At 46.1% G+C, this 15,665-nt stretch overlaps 1 protein-coding gene across 4 annotated transcripts in view; it reads right to left on the bottom strand.

Moving 5' to 3' along the window:
• Positions 1-15,665, bottom strand: part of UBE2F (ubiquitin conjugating enzyme E2 F (putative)) — an 82,656-nt gene continuing 66,991 nt past the window's right edge. For all 4 annotated transcript variants that reach the window (XM_064515368.1, XM_064515370.1, XM_064515369.1 and 1 more), the window contains one exon: positions 1-476. In XM_064515368.1, the coding sequence (XP_064371438.1) occupies positions 426-476 (51 nt within the window). In that variant the 3' untranslated portion in view covers positions 1-425. The remainder of the gene's footprint in view (positions 477-15,665) is intronic.

The following is a 15,665-nucleotide window of genomic DNA, read 5'->3' as shown; positions in this document are numbered from 1 at the left end:
TTGGGGGTTTGGTACACAAGAGACCATTTTATTGCCAACTCAAAGTGTCCCAGAAACACACCACCTTTTTTTCTTTCCCCCCCCAAACTAGGCAAGAAGAATTAAAAAAAAAGTGTAAATACAATTTCGATAGTGATTTCTCTTAACTTCTCAAGCATATCTCATCAACAGGATATACAGTACAGTTCAGAAGAGTAAACATTTTAAAGGTAAGCAAACAACTTTTTCAACCAACATACACAATTTCTCGCTGCATTTATGCTGAACTCTCCTTTTAACATGGACAAGTTATGAAGTTAGTTTTCTTCTTCAGTACAACATGGACACAGGACTGGTACAATCCGGGCTGGTTTTGCTGCTGCTGTTGAAGTTCAAGACAACTCTACGGTGTTGAAAGCCGTGGTCCTGCCATCCGTCGCCCTTCATCATCTCGCGTAGCGCTTAATGTAATCCTCAACTTTATTCCGAAAGTCCTCCTAGGGGAAAGCACAGCACACTTAGAGCCAGCACGGCACAGGGGCACTGCACGAGGGCTGCGGTCTCCTCTCAGCCGGTCTTGGGAGGTGCCGCTAGGTCCTTAGCCCCGAGACCGCACTCCAGCGCGCTCCCCGATCACCTCCGTTCACAACGGCTTGGTTTCCTCCCAGCGAATCTTCCTACCAGCGAAAGGACGAAGGTTGTCTCACGGTTAAAGTCCAAATTCCAACGATCAAGTAAGAATTACGTTCGACTAGAAATGCCGCCCGTGACTTTGTTTCCCAAAGCGCCCCAAAGAGATGCCCGCAAATTATCTGCTCAGTGCTCTGAGCATCTCAGCAGAGCTTTGAAACGCAGTTTAAGGCCAAAACCTTTTGATACCTGAGGATCATGTTAAAGTGGTTTTGAATTAACTACTTCTAAACAACGCGTCTATTTGAGCGGTTCCCAGATCTCGGGCAGTCTCGCTAGGTAGCTCCTGTCTGTTAAAGCATCAAGCAAAAAAAGCGGCCTTTTGATTTTGTATTCAGCTCTGATACATTATGGACTACCCTGATACAAATTAAAAGTTACCAATACTAACAAATGACGCCAGAAACTCCTCCTTTAATGGTTATTACGAATATTTTCAGTATTACCGACTGTTTTCTCGCAGCACCAAAACGCATTTTCAGTCTGTTCGCAGATAAGTACAAATCAGAGCAAGTCAGGCAGACCACTGCGCTATATATAATTGCACTATGTAATGCATGAGCATTATAGAGCTAAGTAAAAACCGCTGCTGGAGACGCAGCAGAGTCAATCCTCCCTGCAGAGCGGAATATCGTACCTAACAGCAGTGCCGTACAGGCAGCCCAAAAGCCTTTTCACCCCTCCTTTCAGCAGCTTTTCAAGTGGGAAGACGGGCTCTCTGAACTGACTCAACAGGAGCAGGACCTCAGCGGAGAGAGACTGCTCCAAAACCCCTGCTGCCGCTTGTGCTCGCCCTCCCGACGGAGGAACTGACAGCACTTGCTTAGCACGCAACTTGCTTCACGCGAGCGTGGCTGTGAGCGGGAGCTCTCGCTGCATAGCTGCCATAGCCCCTCTTCGCATGCCATATGGCTTAACAGCTCCTGATTAACGCTGTACGCTTCCCCGGGTCTCCGCGCATCTGTTCATGCGCGGTCCTGACTAATCGGAAGCGAAGAATTAATCAGAGCGGCACATTGCACTGCACCGCACACGGGGACAACGAACCCTGCTACCAAGGCTAGGGTGGAGATGGGCTGCTCCCCCCGCACGTGGCGGCCGCGTGCAAACGTCCCTCGCCCGCGGTACCTGCCCTGCGACCCTCCGCGACTCGCGCAGCGGCGCATCTTACACCCTCCCTTAACTTCCCTGCAAGGACAGATCCTCCGGACAGGATCAGAAGGATGGGCTAGGAGGCAGGCTTTGCAAAGCCAGGAAATTTCTTTCTACATAGGCCTACCTCCTTGATGAACTTCTTTCTCTCTGCTTCTCTATATGGGCCACCCCGAGGAAACAGCCCCAGCTTTAAGTCTGCATTAGAGCTCTGAGCCTGGACTATCCTGCGTCACCGAGAAAGGCACTGGTGAGAAAAAGCATGTCACATCCAGGTGATTCCCTCTCCGAGAGGGAGAAGAGTCAGGGAGCTTGTTAAAGCATCAGCAGAAGTAAGAACAGGTAACATATGAGACCTGGCCATATTTTGCAATATCATTAGCTTACAACTGGGTTACAGCACGGACCAAAAAGTTAAACCTATCTCCCATTCAAACTTCTGCCATCTGGCTTTTTCATATGTAAACGAAACTGTTTTGTTTATACAGAGAAGTTTAACAAATAACCTTTAAACAAATAAATTAAATATAGCTACTTGTAGTATGAGCTCTGCTAAAAGGTACCAACTTCAAACAGCTTGCTGAGTTCATGATTTTCACTTGTCCAGGATGCTTTTACTAGCTGGCATTATATGTGCAATGATTTGTGTTAGGCAAACGCTGAAAAGCAAAACTTAACTCAATAAAAACAGATTAAAAAACCCCCCATACTGACTGATGCATTGTTAAAACAATTCACTTCAGTCTCAGCTGATGAACTTATCATCTTAAAGACATAAAAAAATACACATAAAGCACTGAAGCTTAAAAAATCACCTAAAATATGGCAGGCCATAAAATTTTACCACTGCAATATATTCTACCCTGAGCACATAAATAACCTCCGTCCCTAGCCAGAACGGAAGTTTATCACAAATTATACATCTTTGAGGAATTCCTGCAGAGAAATAGGGACAAGTACGGAAATAAAAGCATACTGAAGCATGCACTTAAGAATTATGAACCTTTTGGAAAACAGATGTTTGACCTGAATTGGCATCTCTGAGAGAGGTCGACTCTTTCTTTTTTCAATATTTTATATCGCACTGAGTTCCACTGAGTAACTGCTTGTCTATGATAAGCTTTTAATCTGAAAAAAAATCTGTCCAAGTAGCCAAAGCAAATACAAGCTTTCACTGAAAGTACTGTGACAATGACCAGAAAAGATTAGCGCAATTACCACAACTGTCCCTCAGCCACCGCTATAAGGACCTAGATATTTTCACATGCTCCTTCTGATCCACCTCCACATCTTTGAGATGTACAATTCTGCACAATTCAAGCTGAGCCAAAAAAAATAAGTCAATGGCAAAACCATCCAGTTGCTCCTGCCCTTCCCTCCTCCTTTGTTTGAAACGTTCAAATAAAAAAAGGGGGGGGGGGGGAAAGCTAAGAGGACACAATTTTAATCCACAGTTTATCACCAAGGTTAAATTCCAAACAACTTCTATCAGCACCTTACTTGTGGTTTTACTGCGCAAGCGCAGTTTAGTTGAATAAAAGGGTCTTCTGCACACCAGTAACCAAGCAACGACGAGATGACATTACCCAGTTCCAGGCAATTCTTCAGGAAGAGGACGTAATCATCACTAGATTTACCTATTAGCCCCGTGAAATATCTTTAAAAACGACCTTCCCTTTCTCTTCTGCCTGGCAATAGTGCGGAGTTATGCCCAGCGGCCCCCATCCATTTAAAAAGGAGCTGAATGAAACCTCTGAGTAGCATGAAAATTGCAGGTGTGAGGTGTCTTTCCAGTTCTGATTGCTTCCTTGCTATGAGCTCCTTAGCTCAGCTTCTACACCATTTTATTAAAGAATTGCCAAGCACTGTAATTACGTTTCGGCTATATGAAGACAGACTCTGGGAGCAAGCAGGGGGTGAAAGACCTATACGCAGGCATCGCCTTCAAACTCCTCTGCCTCGCAGCTGCAGGAGGAAACAGCATCAGTTTTAAGGGCCCGTATTCTCCACCGCAGGATCGGAAAGCTGCTCCCGAACGTCAGGCAATTCTGGTTTGCAAAATGATGAGAAAAGGATTTATTAGATCTCTTCTATATCTAAATCCTAAGGATGTTTGCTGTATTATTCCTGCAGGGGGAAAAAACTGCTCTATTTTTACTTTGCTATTCGGAAAAAAACCTGGGTACGGTCAGGAAGAAAAGACACATTAAGATTTGGACTCCCCCCCCCAAATGTCAGTACATACAGGATACAGAAATGATGTGAACAGTGTCAGTGACCTGCCTGCTAGTCCTCCAGTTTGACACCACTCGGGGAGAGGTGGAAGACGGGTTGCAGAGACGGAGGGAAGCGGTAGCGCTCTGAGCATGAAGCAGCACACACATATATGTTCAAGGTGCTCAAGATCTTAACAAGAAACAGTTTCCCTCATGCAGCCGCAAACTTTTTGTGGTTCCTCGGTGAAGCATCAAGGGAAAAAGGCACTCCGGGAAGGTTATCACAAGAGGAAAAGGCTATGGATTCGGAGGCCGGGGTGAAGGTGCCGGGGTAGCCAGGGATCGCGGCGTCTAACCCCATTTGTGCCAAGGTGATGGAACCAGGCCAGGTGACGAGGGCAAAGCAACTCCCCAAGGAAAAGGGCTCCCTGGGTCAAACGCGACGCAGGTCCTGACATGCTCGTCAAATCTGCCCTTTGGCTCGCGGAGCAGCTTGGCCGGAGGGAGATTCCTCGGCTACGGCTATTTCCGTTGCTGAAAACGGGTTGCTACAGGGCAAGGGCTCACCCGCTGCCTCTGCTCGGCCCCGGTAGGTTGAGGTCCGAAACCAGCGAGGATCCCGTAACACTTCTCATGTTCCCTCAGGAGCGGAGAGCTTTGCGAGTCCTCTGCTCATCCAGCTGCAGCACCGCGTGACTCAGGTTTTGCCCTGACCGTGGCCGATTTGCTCGTTATCGCTTACGTTTGTGCCCAGGTTGCCGAAAACGAGGAAAATCGCGTGGGCATGCTCCGAGTCGCTTCCGAGCGGCCGCGGGTGGAGGCGCGCGTGATGCCGAGAGCACGGAGACCGCCATGCCGACCGGTGCCCCAGGTCACCTCCCGACGCCCCACTCCCCCAGCGCGACCGGGGTCAGCCCCGCGGCTGCTGCCGGACCCTCCGGCAAGCTCGGCCACGCAGCGCTCGGAAAGGGCCATGCTGAGAGCCCGTAGCGAAAACTATCCAAGTCATCCCGATTCCTCAGCCCGTGCTGCAAACACTTCCCCCCAGGAGGATGCCGCTCGTTCCCAAGAGAGGAAATGCCTTCAGGATCTCAGATCTTAATGGATAAATTACAACGGCAGAGGAAACCTGAGCTGCCGGGGCCTGGCGAGAGAGTTTTTGCAAGTCAAACCCTCCAGCCGCTGCTCTGCAAACAAACCTGGGGGCAGGTGAGGCGCAGCGGGAACTCGGGCGCAGAGACCGCAGAGGCTCCTTGTTTGCCCTCGACAACCTGCTGTATGTTTACATTTTAAAGCAATGCAATTTTCTAACGAATGCAAAATGAAAGCTTCCCTTTTAAGCCACTTATCTGCTTAAAGCAGGTAAAACAAAAGCATTGAAGCTTCTGCAGTTCTTTCACATTTCTACCACTGCATCAACAAGTTAAACCATCTGCAAAAGCTTAATCAACTTTACCGAACCAGAAAGAGGCTCCATCCATAATCAAAGTGTTATGAAAGATGGATAATGGCTCCTATAAATACTTTTAGCATGAGAAAAGTAATTTTTTCCTATTTCCGTCTGTTAGCACAATAAGCAGATGTGCTGTTGTTCATTTGCACATGCTGCTTAATGTGCTTTTTGCTTACTGGGAGAAAGCTTCAAAGGCTGCAACATGCACGCAGGACTCCAAATGGGAAGCCAGTCCAAAAAAGTCCCAATGCAGTTCTCTATATGCAGGAATACTGTAGAAAAACAAAATATGTGGTTGCCACAGTCTCTGGGAGGACAACAAACACCAAACAGGGTGGTTAGTTGTGCAGAGGGAGGGAAGGATTTACTGCAATAAATATGGAGATAAATAAATGAAATGACTCACAGGGTGAATTCTTACGAGAAGATGTTTTTTGGACTGGGATGGTACTGTTGTCCCTAATAACACAGTCAAGCTGTAATCAATGGGCAATAAAAGCCCCACAACAGAAATTAAACAGCTTCCAAAAAAATACATTGAGTTTGAAAGCCTTTTAAAGCTAAATTCTTCTCTAGTGTGGTAAAAGCTTGAAAAGCTAAGGTCGGCCTCCAGCACGGCAGACTAAACCCTGCTCTTGAGAGGCTTGTTCTGCTGCTTACCAGCTTCGCAAACCCTAACTGCGGAGCACATGGCTGTTCTCGACAGCCACCGGCCGATGGTCTGAAACAGCTCAAAGAGAATTTCAGAAATATGGAAATGCCTGGACTCTGGTTCTCGTTCCTCTCTAGACTTGCAAATCCCTGCAAATCTTTCAGCCGACACACGGCTAACACTGAGGTGCTGGTGTTCGCCAAAACCAAACGTAAAAAACTTGCGCTACCTTAGCTCATGCTACTGAGGAAAATCTCAACACAAAACCTTCTGAAACACCTACAAAACCACAAAAATACCCACATTCACTGTCTATTATTGCGCAGTGGATGCTTTCAGGTGTCACGGCTATAAGCGCACATCATCAGCATGAAATCAAATCCGGGCGTTGAGCCGCTGGGCTTCTGACGTCAAAACAGTGGCTGCATGTGCCGAGAAAGCAAGGTTGCAAGTTCTGAAGCTGTTACAAGTACTCTGGGATTCATAGAAAAAATACAGGAGGAAAAGTGTGCTCACACGAGAGATGACAGGTTTGTCTGGCCAAAGGAGAATATATGCTTCAGCTCCTCCGATACACTTTGCGGGTGCATTTAATTAGAGCATTTCTCGAGTGTTTCATAACCTCTCATAGAGGAAATCAGGAAATAGATACTCTATTCAGTATCTAAGAATAAATGTGAGCTGCTTATTTTACCTGAAGAAGGTTAAAAAAACCCCTCACGCTTTTATCACATTTCTGTTCTGTACTGGTATAAATAAAAAGCAGCGTTCTTGAAGAAAATCTTCAGAACCAGCTGCTTCCCGTGAGCATCAGAGTTTTCAGTATGTCAAGGGCTGATGCAAAACTATCGACTTAAACAAGGGAACGAGGTGACGTGAAAACCTAATACCAGCCAACGGACAGAGGCAGACCACAGTCCAGGAGAAGCTGACACACAGCTGGGTGAGACTACGCTAATTTAAGCAATGCATCGACTCAAATATTCTGGAAGACAAACAATGTAAAAAAAACGGCAGCCTGCCAAGGGCAGCTTGAAGCAAACATAACCAGCACAAGATCTGGACGTGCCTTCCTTGTTAGCTCTAGCCATGCCTTACCTTGACAAGCACTAAACAGCCTTTCTGTTGCCCTTCCTTGAGCTACGAGCCCGTTGCATCAATCGAGCTGTGGACAGAAGTCCAACATGAACAAGACGAAGATAAAAACAATCAATCTGTGGCCTAAATACCTGGACCTGGATTCACAAATCAAGCAGCAGAGCCTGAAGGGTTGCTGGAGGCACAGATCTTGATAGCTCTTTCTGTGTCTCTCTGGAAGAGCAGTGAGAAAAAAAAAAACGTACACCGAATAGGTCGAAGGAGTGGAGATGGTTGGCCCGGCTTGAGAGATCTGCTGTGTGTTGCACAAAGGATACCGCTGAAAAGAAAAGTCAGCTCAGCACTCAAATGTGAAGCACTGCAGGTCTGAAGCAGACTATTCGTACCTTAAACGCATACACGGGCTCCAGCAATTTCACGCTTTCCAATTACTTTGCAAAGTAATCAAACTTTTAAGTAAGACCTATCAGTGTTACAAGCTTTGGGACAACCTGCTCAGATCCCCAGTACAATAAATAGCCACCAAACAGAAACAAAATGGTTAAGAGGGAGAGAATGGCAGTGAAGAGGTCAAGGCGTAGCCTGTTTCTGTCCTTATAGCTTTCTTTTGCAAAGAGCAATTGGATCATCCCATAGGAAGAACTGTTCTGCCATCTCCTGACGTACCTCAACTGGAGAGGAAGCATCAGGAAACCCAAAAAAGGCTAAGGGATGCCTGAGGTATGGAGGTCACCACGCCTGACAAAACATTTCTTACACTAACATGCTTCAGTAACAATATCCTCTTACTGTTCCTATACAGAAGTACCTGTATCATCTCAAACTCTTCCATAACCCTGGGTCCCACACCAAACTCTTCTGAATTTTTTTAATTTACCAAGAAATGTGTGACACCACAGACTTAGCATTAGAATAATTACAAGATCATGTCAGAAAGTGAAAGCAGAAGTCCAGCTTTTAGATGAACTAAAAGCAACAAAAAATGATAAAAGAGGTAAAGCAATGAGATGTTCAGACATTAAGAAAACATTAACAGAATACCTGTAAGTGGAGCAGCAAACATTATCAGATACACAATTTTACAATGATTAAATGCCACTTTCTGTAAACCTTGAGAATTAATAATGCAAGATGATGAAACAGTAGCTTCAAAGCCTTGACTTCAATCACTATTAAGCAATCTTAACAGCGTACATCTTTGTACCGTGGGCATAACAGCAAGCAGTACTGAAAATCAAAGAGTAAGAGTTCTGCAAAAATCTCCTAAAAATTAACACATACAGTAGTCTGATTACTAATGACTTCAAATATGGCTAAACACTGAAGAGGAAAAAAGACAAATGCAAGTAAAAATATGCAGCTCTCGTGATCAGTATGAAGCAATGGGACTCCCCCTCGGTGTTTTAATAGCTTGCGAGTAGTTCTTTTCACCAGAATGGAGCCTCATTTAGTCAACGTGCAAGAGCCTATTTGCAACCCACGCGTTTTTACCCGTATAGCTAGGGAATATCTAGCAAAATCAAGAGAGGGCTTTAAAAGATGCATTCAGTGAGCAGAGAAGATAGCAAAATCTGACTGCCTACAGATTTGCAGCCTATCATTACTGCTCTCCTCCCCCCACCACAGTACAGCCTCCTTGACAGGCTTTAGGACCTCCTGCCTCCCCAGCAGCGGCTCCAGCCTCTTGGGTTGCACCCGGGTCCCCTTGCAAGCAGCGGGGAGCAAGGCAAAGCGGCGCGGTGGCTGGCTCCGAGCTGTGCGTGCCCTCCTGGGCCAGATGGCCGGTTGCCCGGGCTGGGTCCCTGCTGAGCTCCCACAGCAGCCTTGCTGGTGGCACCTTCTCAGATCGTCCCATCTTCGCTGCTGCTGACAATTTTCTGGGAACTGGCTTTAAGGACTCTGCTGCTCTGTCAAATTTGGCAGAAATGGATCTTGTGTTTGAAAGCTGTGGGGATTGAGGGGGAGTCAGATGTACGGCATCCTTGCATAAGCCTTTATTCCTCTAGGAAAAATAAGACTGAAAAGCAAAGCAATTGCTAAGGGTTCACTGAAGTGAAGCTCACGGATGGGCTAGTCCGTGAAGCATGGGCGAGGTAAATGGATGCTGAGGCGGACCGAAAACGGGCTGAGCTGCCAGGCTCAAAGGGTTGTGATCAGCGGCACAACGTCACTAGTTAGGTACGCCAGGAGTCGAAACTGGGGCCACTCCTGTTCAACACCTTCACCAATGACCTGGATGCTGGAACACAGCGTACCCTCAGACACAAAACGGGGAGGAGTGGCTGATACCCAGGGGGCTGTGCTGCTGTTCAGGGGCATCTCGAGAGGCTGGAGAGATGGGCTGAGAGGCACCTCATGGAGTTTAACAGAGGGGAGTGCAAAGTCCTGCCCCTAGGGAGAAACAACCCCATGCACCAGCAGAGCCTGGGGGCCAACCTGCTGGAAAGCAGCTCTGCAGAGGACCTGGGGATCCTTGTGGGTAACAAGTTGACCATGGGCCAGCAACGCGCCCTCGTGGCAAAGGTGGCCAACAGTATCCTGGGCTGCATTAGGCAGAGCATTGCCAGCAGGTCGAGGGAGGCGATGCTTCCCCTTGACTCAGCCCTGGTGAGGCCACACCTGGAGTGCTGTGCCCAGTTCTGGGCTCCCCAGTACAAGAGAGACATGGAGCTACTGCAGAGAGTCCAGCGAAGAGCCACAACGATGAAGGGATTGGAGCATGTCTCCCACGAGGAGAGGCTGAGAGAGCTGGGACTGTTCATCACCCTGGAGAAGAGAAAACTGTGGAGGAATCTCACCAGTGTGTATAAGTATCTGAAGGGAGGGCGTAAAGAAGACGGAGCCAGACTCTTGCGCAGTGACAGGATGAGAGGCAATGAGCACAAATTGAAATACAGGAAATTTCATGTAAACATAAGAAAACACATTTTTACTGCACAAGTGACTAAATGTTGGAGCAGGTTGCCCAGAGAGGTTGTGGAGTCTCCATCCTCGGAGACATCCGAAACCCGACGGGGCACTGACCTGAGCAGACTGCTCCAGCTGACCCTGCTTTGAGCAGGGAGGTTGCACAGGCGATCCCAGGGGTCCCCGCCAACCCCGGCGACTCTGCGAGCCCGCAAAGTGCGTTCTCTAAGCGTCTCAAGGACGAATGGCTGGACAACCTACGGTCACAGAACAAACAGCTCTCCTAAAATGACTCACTGGTTAATTGGCTACGCTGGGCACAAGAACAATAAAAATGTTGATATCGAGACAGTCAACCTTTAATTTACAGTTACACTAAAAACACAAGCTTGTTTTCATTTAACCTGCAAGCTGCCCAGCAAAGTTTTCCAGAGTCATCTTACTCCTTTTCCTCATTATCTCTCATTTTATAATTCTGCAAATTATTTTGCTGCTGTTGCAGGATGTTAGACTGGCGGCTCCCAAACCAATACCCAACTTTTGTCAGAGAAGGCGAGGGATCGAAAACAAAAATCCTTCAAAAACAGTAGTGGCACTGCGGTTGACACATCTCTCCATACCTGAGTGATGCACCAAACACAGGAACATTTTGTTAAAAGTGTGATTTCTACTCTCGGGAGCGGAGGAGGCAAGTGTCGGGCTTGTCAACTTGATAATTCCCTTACTCTCAGCTGCAGAGATGCCTTTGTTCTGCGCCTAATTACTGTTATCTCAGATTCCAATATGTTCAAGACCAGATTGTTTAGCCTATAAGATACGGATGAATTCCCCTCCTCCCCCTCCCCAATTACAGTTTTACAACCTAGGGAAATTTAATCAAAAAATTACTTGAAACCTGAAAGTGCTCCTGCAATGCTGTATCTTTCCCCACTTACAATAATTTACATTAATCGTGTGAAATTGAGTGCTTCTAATGATCAAGGCAAGGATTTTCTTTTCCTTTCCACCTTTTTTATTGTTTTTTTGCGCCGCGCTACCTTGTACAGGAAATTATCCTCCTGACGGCAATCTTTGTTTTTAGAAAGATGCTGCCAACTTTAACCACACACACGGGACAGACTTTCCTTTCAGGGAAGGAGTTACAGCCGGGACCGCTTGTAGAGGACTGTAGTTACACTAGCTAAGGACGAGCGAGTGGTGTGGAGCCACTGCCAAGCCGTTAAGGCAATACTCCTCTCAGGAGCACACGGAGAACACCTCCAAAACCCAGGTGAAGCCTCTTTCTGTTGATGCTGCCAAAACGGGACTCCCCGAGGGAGAAGGGCTAATTCGGACAGGTGAGTGAGTTACCCTTAGGAACTCGGTATCAAAACTCACACCTCTGCCCTCGCCAAACATCCTCTGCTTATCACAAATACGTGCTCATTGTAGGGCTGAAATTTCTAATGGAGAAGCAGAGGTGGGAGGAAAGCGTTAGGGCGGGATTCCCAGCCGTGACTGCAGTCAGTGGCACCGTGATGGTTTAAACCGCAATTAAAAAATGTAGAAGTCAAACTTAAGTCTACAAAACTCACCGTTTCTCCCTCTGTAAGCTTTTTAGTTTTTCTTTTTTTTTAATATATATGAGAGGAATTTATGACATCTACAAGCAAGAGGGGCAACACAGCAGAGAACTGGCCTTTACTCCTCCAAAAACATGAACTTGTCACAGTGGAGATAAAATAGGCTACGCAAGCTGCCTGTATAGAAACTTTACAGCAAGACTGAGAGGCTGTTCAAGTCAAAACTAAGGCAAGGAGAAGAAACAGAATGCGATTTAAATGCCAGGGTATTAATACAGGGCTGCGAGGAGCCGAGCGAATGCCCAGACCCCCCTGCTTTACTGTCCTTCATGGGGTGAATCGCTTCCTTCTCTGCATCACCACGTCCTCACGTGTAAAGCAGCAAAGGGCTCTGCCTCCACCGATGAAATGCAATAAATAAGAGGAAGGCGTTACGTTTCAATTTTATCTGTGACTTAGCGTGAACCAAGACTGCCTGAGCATCTCTGGCCCCCGTTACAGAGGCTGGCAGAGGAGGTAGCTGCGTCCTCTCACCAGGCTCACGTGTCCTCATCTGCTTCAGGGCTCTGGCAATTTGTACGACTTTAAGTTCTGTCTCCAGGAAACTACACTCAAAATTGTGTGCAGAATAGTCAAACTGAAATTGCAGACATCAAATCTTATTCTGTTGACGCAAAAATAAATGTCAAATGGATCTACAAATTCTGCCGTAAACCAACATTAACCAGCTTCATTACGCTGAAAGTAAAAAAAAAAAAAAAGACGCTTTTTCTTTAAAACTGTTTCCTCAGTTTATTACTAAAAGGCATCAAAAATAAAGTTACTTAGAATTATTACTGCTATAAGAAAAATCAAGACAAAGGCGAAAAACTTGGCTTGAGTGCACTCAATGGAAAAAAACCCCAAACGCCAAAAATCTGAAGCTCCAAATCTTTTGACCTCAGCAGAGTTAAATTTTCAGGAAAATATAAACCAAACCTGTAAGTGGTGAAACATTAATTTTCATCCCTGATAAACCAAGTAAGAGTCTTAAACCAGATGGATCGTCTCTGCTGTCAAGTCTTTCGGCTCATCCACCTGAGTAAGCTTCGCTGTTGCCTCGCAGGCCGACATCTGTGAATTTTGAGGCAACAGTAGCAAACACAAAATGCACAGAATACTCACAATATGCCTAAACCGGGGCATACTGGCTCTTCCCACTATTAAATGTAATTCTTACGTATTTTTCAAGAGGGATTTCAGCTCATGGGTTCATACGCTCAATGATACTGTAAAGAATCAAAAGCAGCCGTTGTTTTTCTGCAACAAGCAGTGTAAGTACTTTGGAAGTGATCAAGGACTTACTTTTTGGTGATTAGCACTGTCAGCTCAGTGCTTTGCAGCAGTAAAACAAGAAAGCCCATCAAATCTCCTAATACATTCCTAAAGTCCTAAAGCAGAGTGGTACTTCCTAAATAGAGGAAAAGAGACCACATAACGACTAGAATCCTTACGGTCTCCTCAGACGAGGAAATTCAGTGGGATCATTGATTACAGGGTGGTGCATGTTGCTAAATAGCTCTCAAGAGCTCAACGAAAGCCTGAATTTCTCCAGTGCTAAGAAGCAGCGCAACATTTGCTGCCGCAAGACCTTGCGTGTATAAGAACGGAGGCTATGCACAATCCACACTCACCAGAAGGCCATGGGCTCAAAAAGTAATACCTTATCTATACGTTTGACTGATTAATAATAAATTATGTAGAAAGTAATTTGCAAGTGACATGGCAGATGTTTTCCTATTGAAATAAAATTCTTTCTAGACATCGGGAAAAAGATTCTGGCTTTACAGATTTTGTTATTGAATATTCAACACTACTGACAAAGTAGCCAGTACACTGACAAGCTGAAGGTTTCAGATAGTTTCCTCCTAATTCTGTCAACACAGGGCTGGAATCCATCGAAAAGAACTGCTCCCTGCCAACACTTCATTTGGCCGCTGTAATCAATCCCCTCCCCATTCTTTTTGCTGAAATGAATGCAAGGCTAAACAAAGTCATATTTAAAGTTAGCACCAGCATCTTACTTGATGAGAGATCCTAGAAGCATTTCTGTTTATTGCTGATCTTTTATGCCACGTTCAACAGGTCATCAAACGAAGCTTCAGACTATTTTGACAAGTATTCAGTGTGCTGTCCTCATGTGACTGACTTGTCTGCAAACTTGGGTTTGCAGCTAAAAACAAGCACGGTACTCTCGGAGATGTTATCCCTTCACGCTGGGTCACGCAAGCCATCACGCTATACCCAAAAGTGCTGGCACAGGCTCGCGCTCTGGATGTGGAAGTGTGCGAATGAGAAATCACTACCTTTAATCAAGAAACGACGAGCACCCGTAGGTACCCTAAGCAAGGCGGAGAAGGTTGCTTTATTTTTTGATGTGTTCCTAGCAGAATTCTTCTGCACTGCTTCTGCGTGACAGATGTGCCTGCATCTGGAGCTCCGCCAGTCATTTTAGAAAAGCAAGCTGCTACATCTCAACAAATTACAAAATAAACTGGACCAAGGCAGAAATTCAAGCAAGCAGCACAGAGCTGTCAGTCATAAACTTAAGGTTACTGGCAAGCACAGAGCAGGAAACAGGCTGATAATGCAGCATGCCAGATCTCTGCAGAATTAGAAAAATACCGGGCTACTTTTATCACCTTGGAGCTAGATATTATCTTATATCCTTCCAGTAACAGCAAACTTACATTTTGTTTTATCTCTATTCATTTATGCACGACTACATTAGGCTATGTTAACCCAACATGTCACTAACAGCTTGCTATCCCTCTCCATGCTGCGATCCGCCTTCGTTCTTGCGTGCTGTAAGCAGGAATGAATGGCAGGTAATATGCATTCGAACTTCATTACCCCCCTTGGTCTTGCAGGAGTAGGTAATTTATTTTCATGCATCGTGCTGAAATAGAGGCAGGGCAGCGAGCCGGTGGTATTTTGCAGAACAGCCGCTCCATAAGCAATGCAAAATTAAAGATCAATCCTGAGGAGTTCGGCATGTTTCAATTGCTTTTTACTTGAAAGACGGACTGAAGGTATCCCGCATTTCACACACTTGTATACACTGTATAACCTATTGGTGTTTTCCAGTCTAGCCCTAAGCCTCAAACTCTAACTGGATCCTCCTGCCCTGCCAGCAATCCAATAAAGGCGCTTTACCAACACTCCAAAGAGGTTGCAAAATAACGCTTTGACTGTCTACGTTCTCCATTAGGCTGGCTTGGTAGAAAAGCACGAGTTTATGATTTAAACATTTCCAGCTTTGTTATAGCATTATGTTATTGGGCAGGATTTGGGGAACAAACACTAAAAATGATAGAAGAATGTGCCCGCTTTTTAATTTTTTAAGAATTCAGCCAAAACATCAGAGCATCCAACGGCTGGGAATTTTCAGAGCCTGGCATCCAATGGAGCAAAAGACAAGAAAGGCACAAGTTGAGGAGGAAAGGCGAAGATACCAGAAGGGCTCAAGGCTCCAATTTCTGAGCAGAAATGATGGTGAGAAGGCGGCCTTTGTACAAGACGAATGTTAAGAGGGTTGTTCTTCGCCTGTAACAACAGAAGAGCCGACGGGAAGGGCCAAAGAGAAACCCTGCCCTGTCAAGCCTATCAAAACAAGTGTAAAAGGCAATTTAGTGAGAAGACTCTCCAACAAAATCTGGTAGAAGAGACTGCAGAGCCTCCTGCACCAAGGGAAAGAAGGACCAGCGAGGCCTAGTCAGATCTACCATTCCCCCACGGCAATGCGTGCTGCCTCTGTTGCGGAGGGAAGAGTACCACCAACTCCAGAAAGGCAGGACTCGGGCGAGCATCTCCTCTGCTTCTGGTAACACGAAACCTGGGGGAAGCGTTGCGAAGGGGAACCAGTCAGACTCCAATACAGTACCTACCAAAACGGCCAAAACAAAGGTTTTCCCCCT

Source organism: Dromaius novaehollandiae, chromosome 7 (assembly GCF_036370855.1).
Source record: "Dromaius novaehollandiae isolate bDroNov1 chromosome 7, bDroNov1.hap1, whole genome shotgun sequence".
Taxonomy (NCBI): Eukaryota; Metazoa; Chordata; class Aves; order Casuariiformes; family Dromaiidae; genus Dromaius; species Dromaius novaehollandiae.
This window is presented reverse-complemented; position numbering and strand designations above follow the sequence as displayed.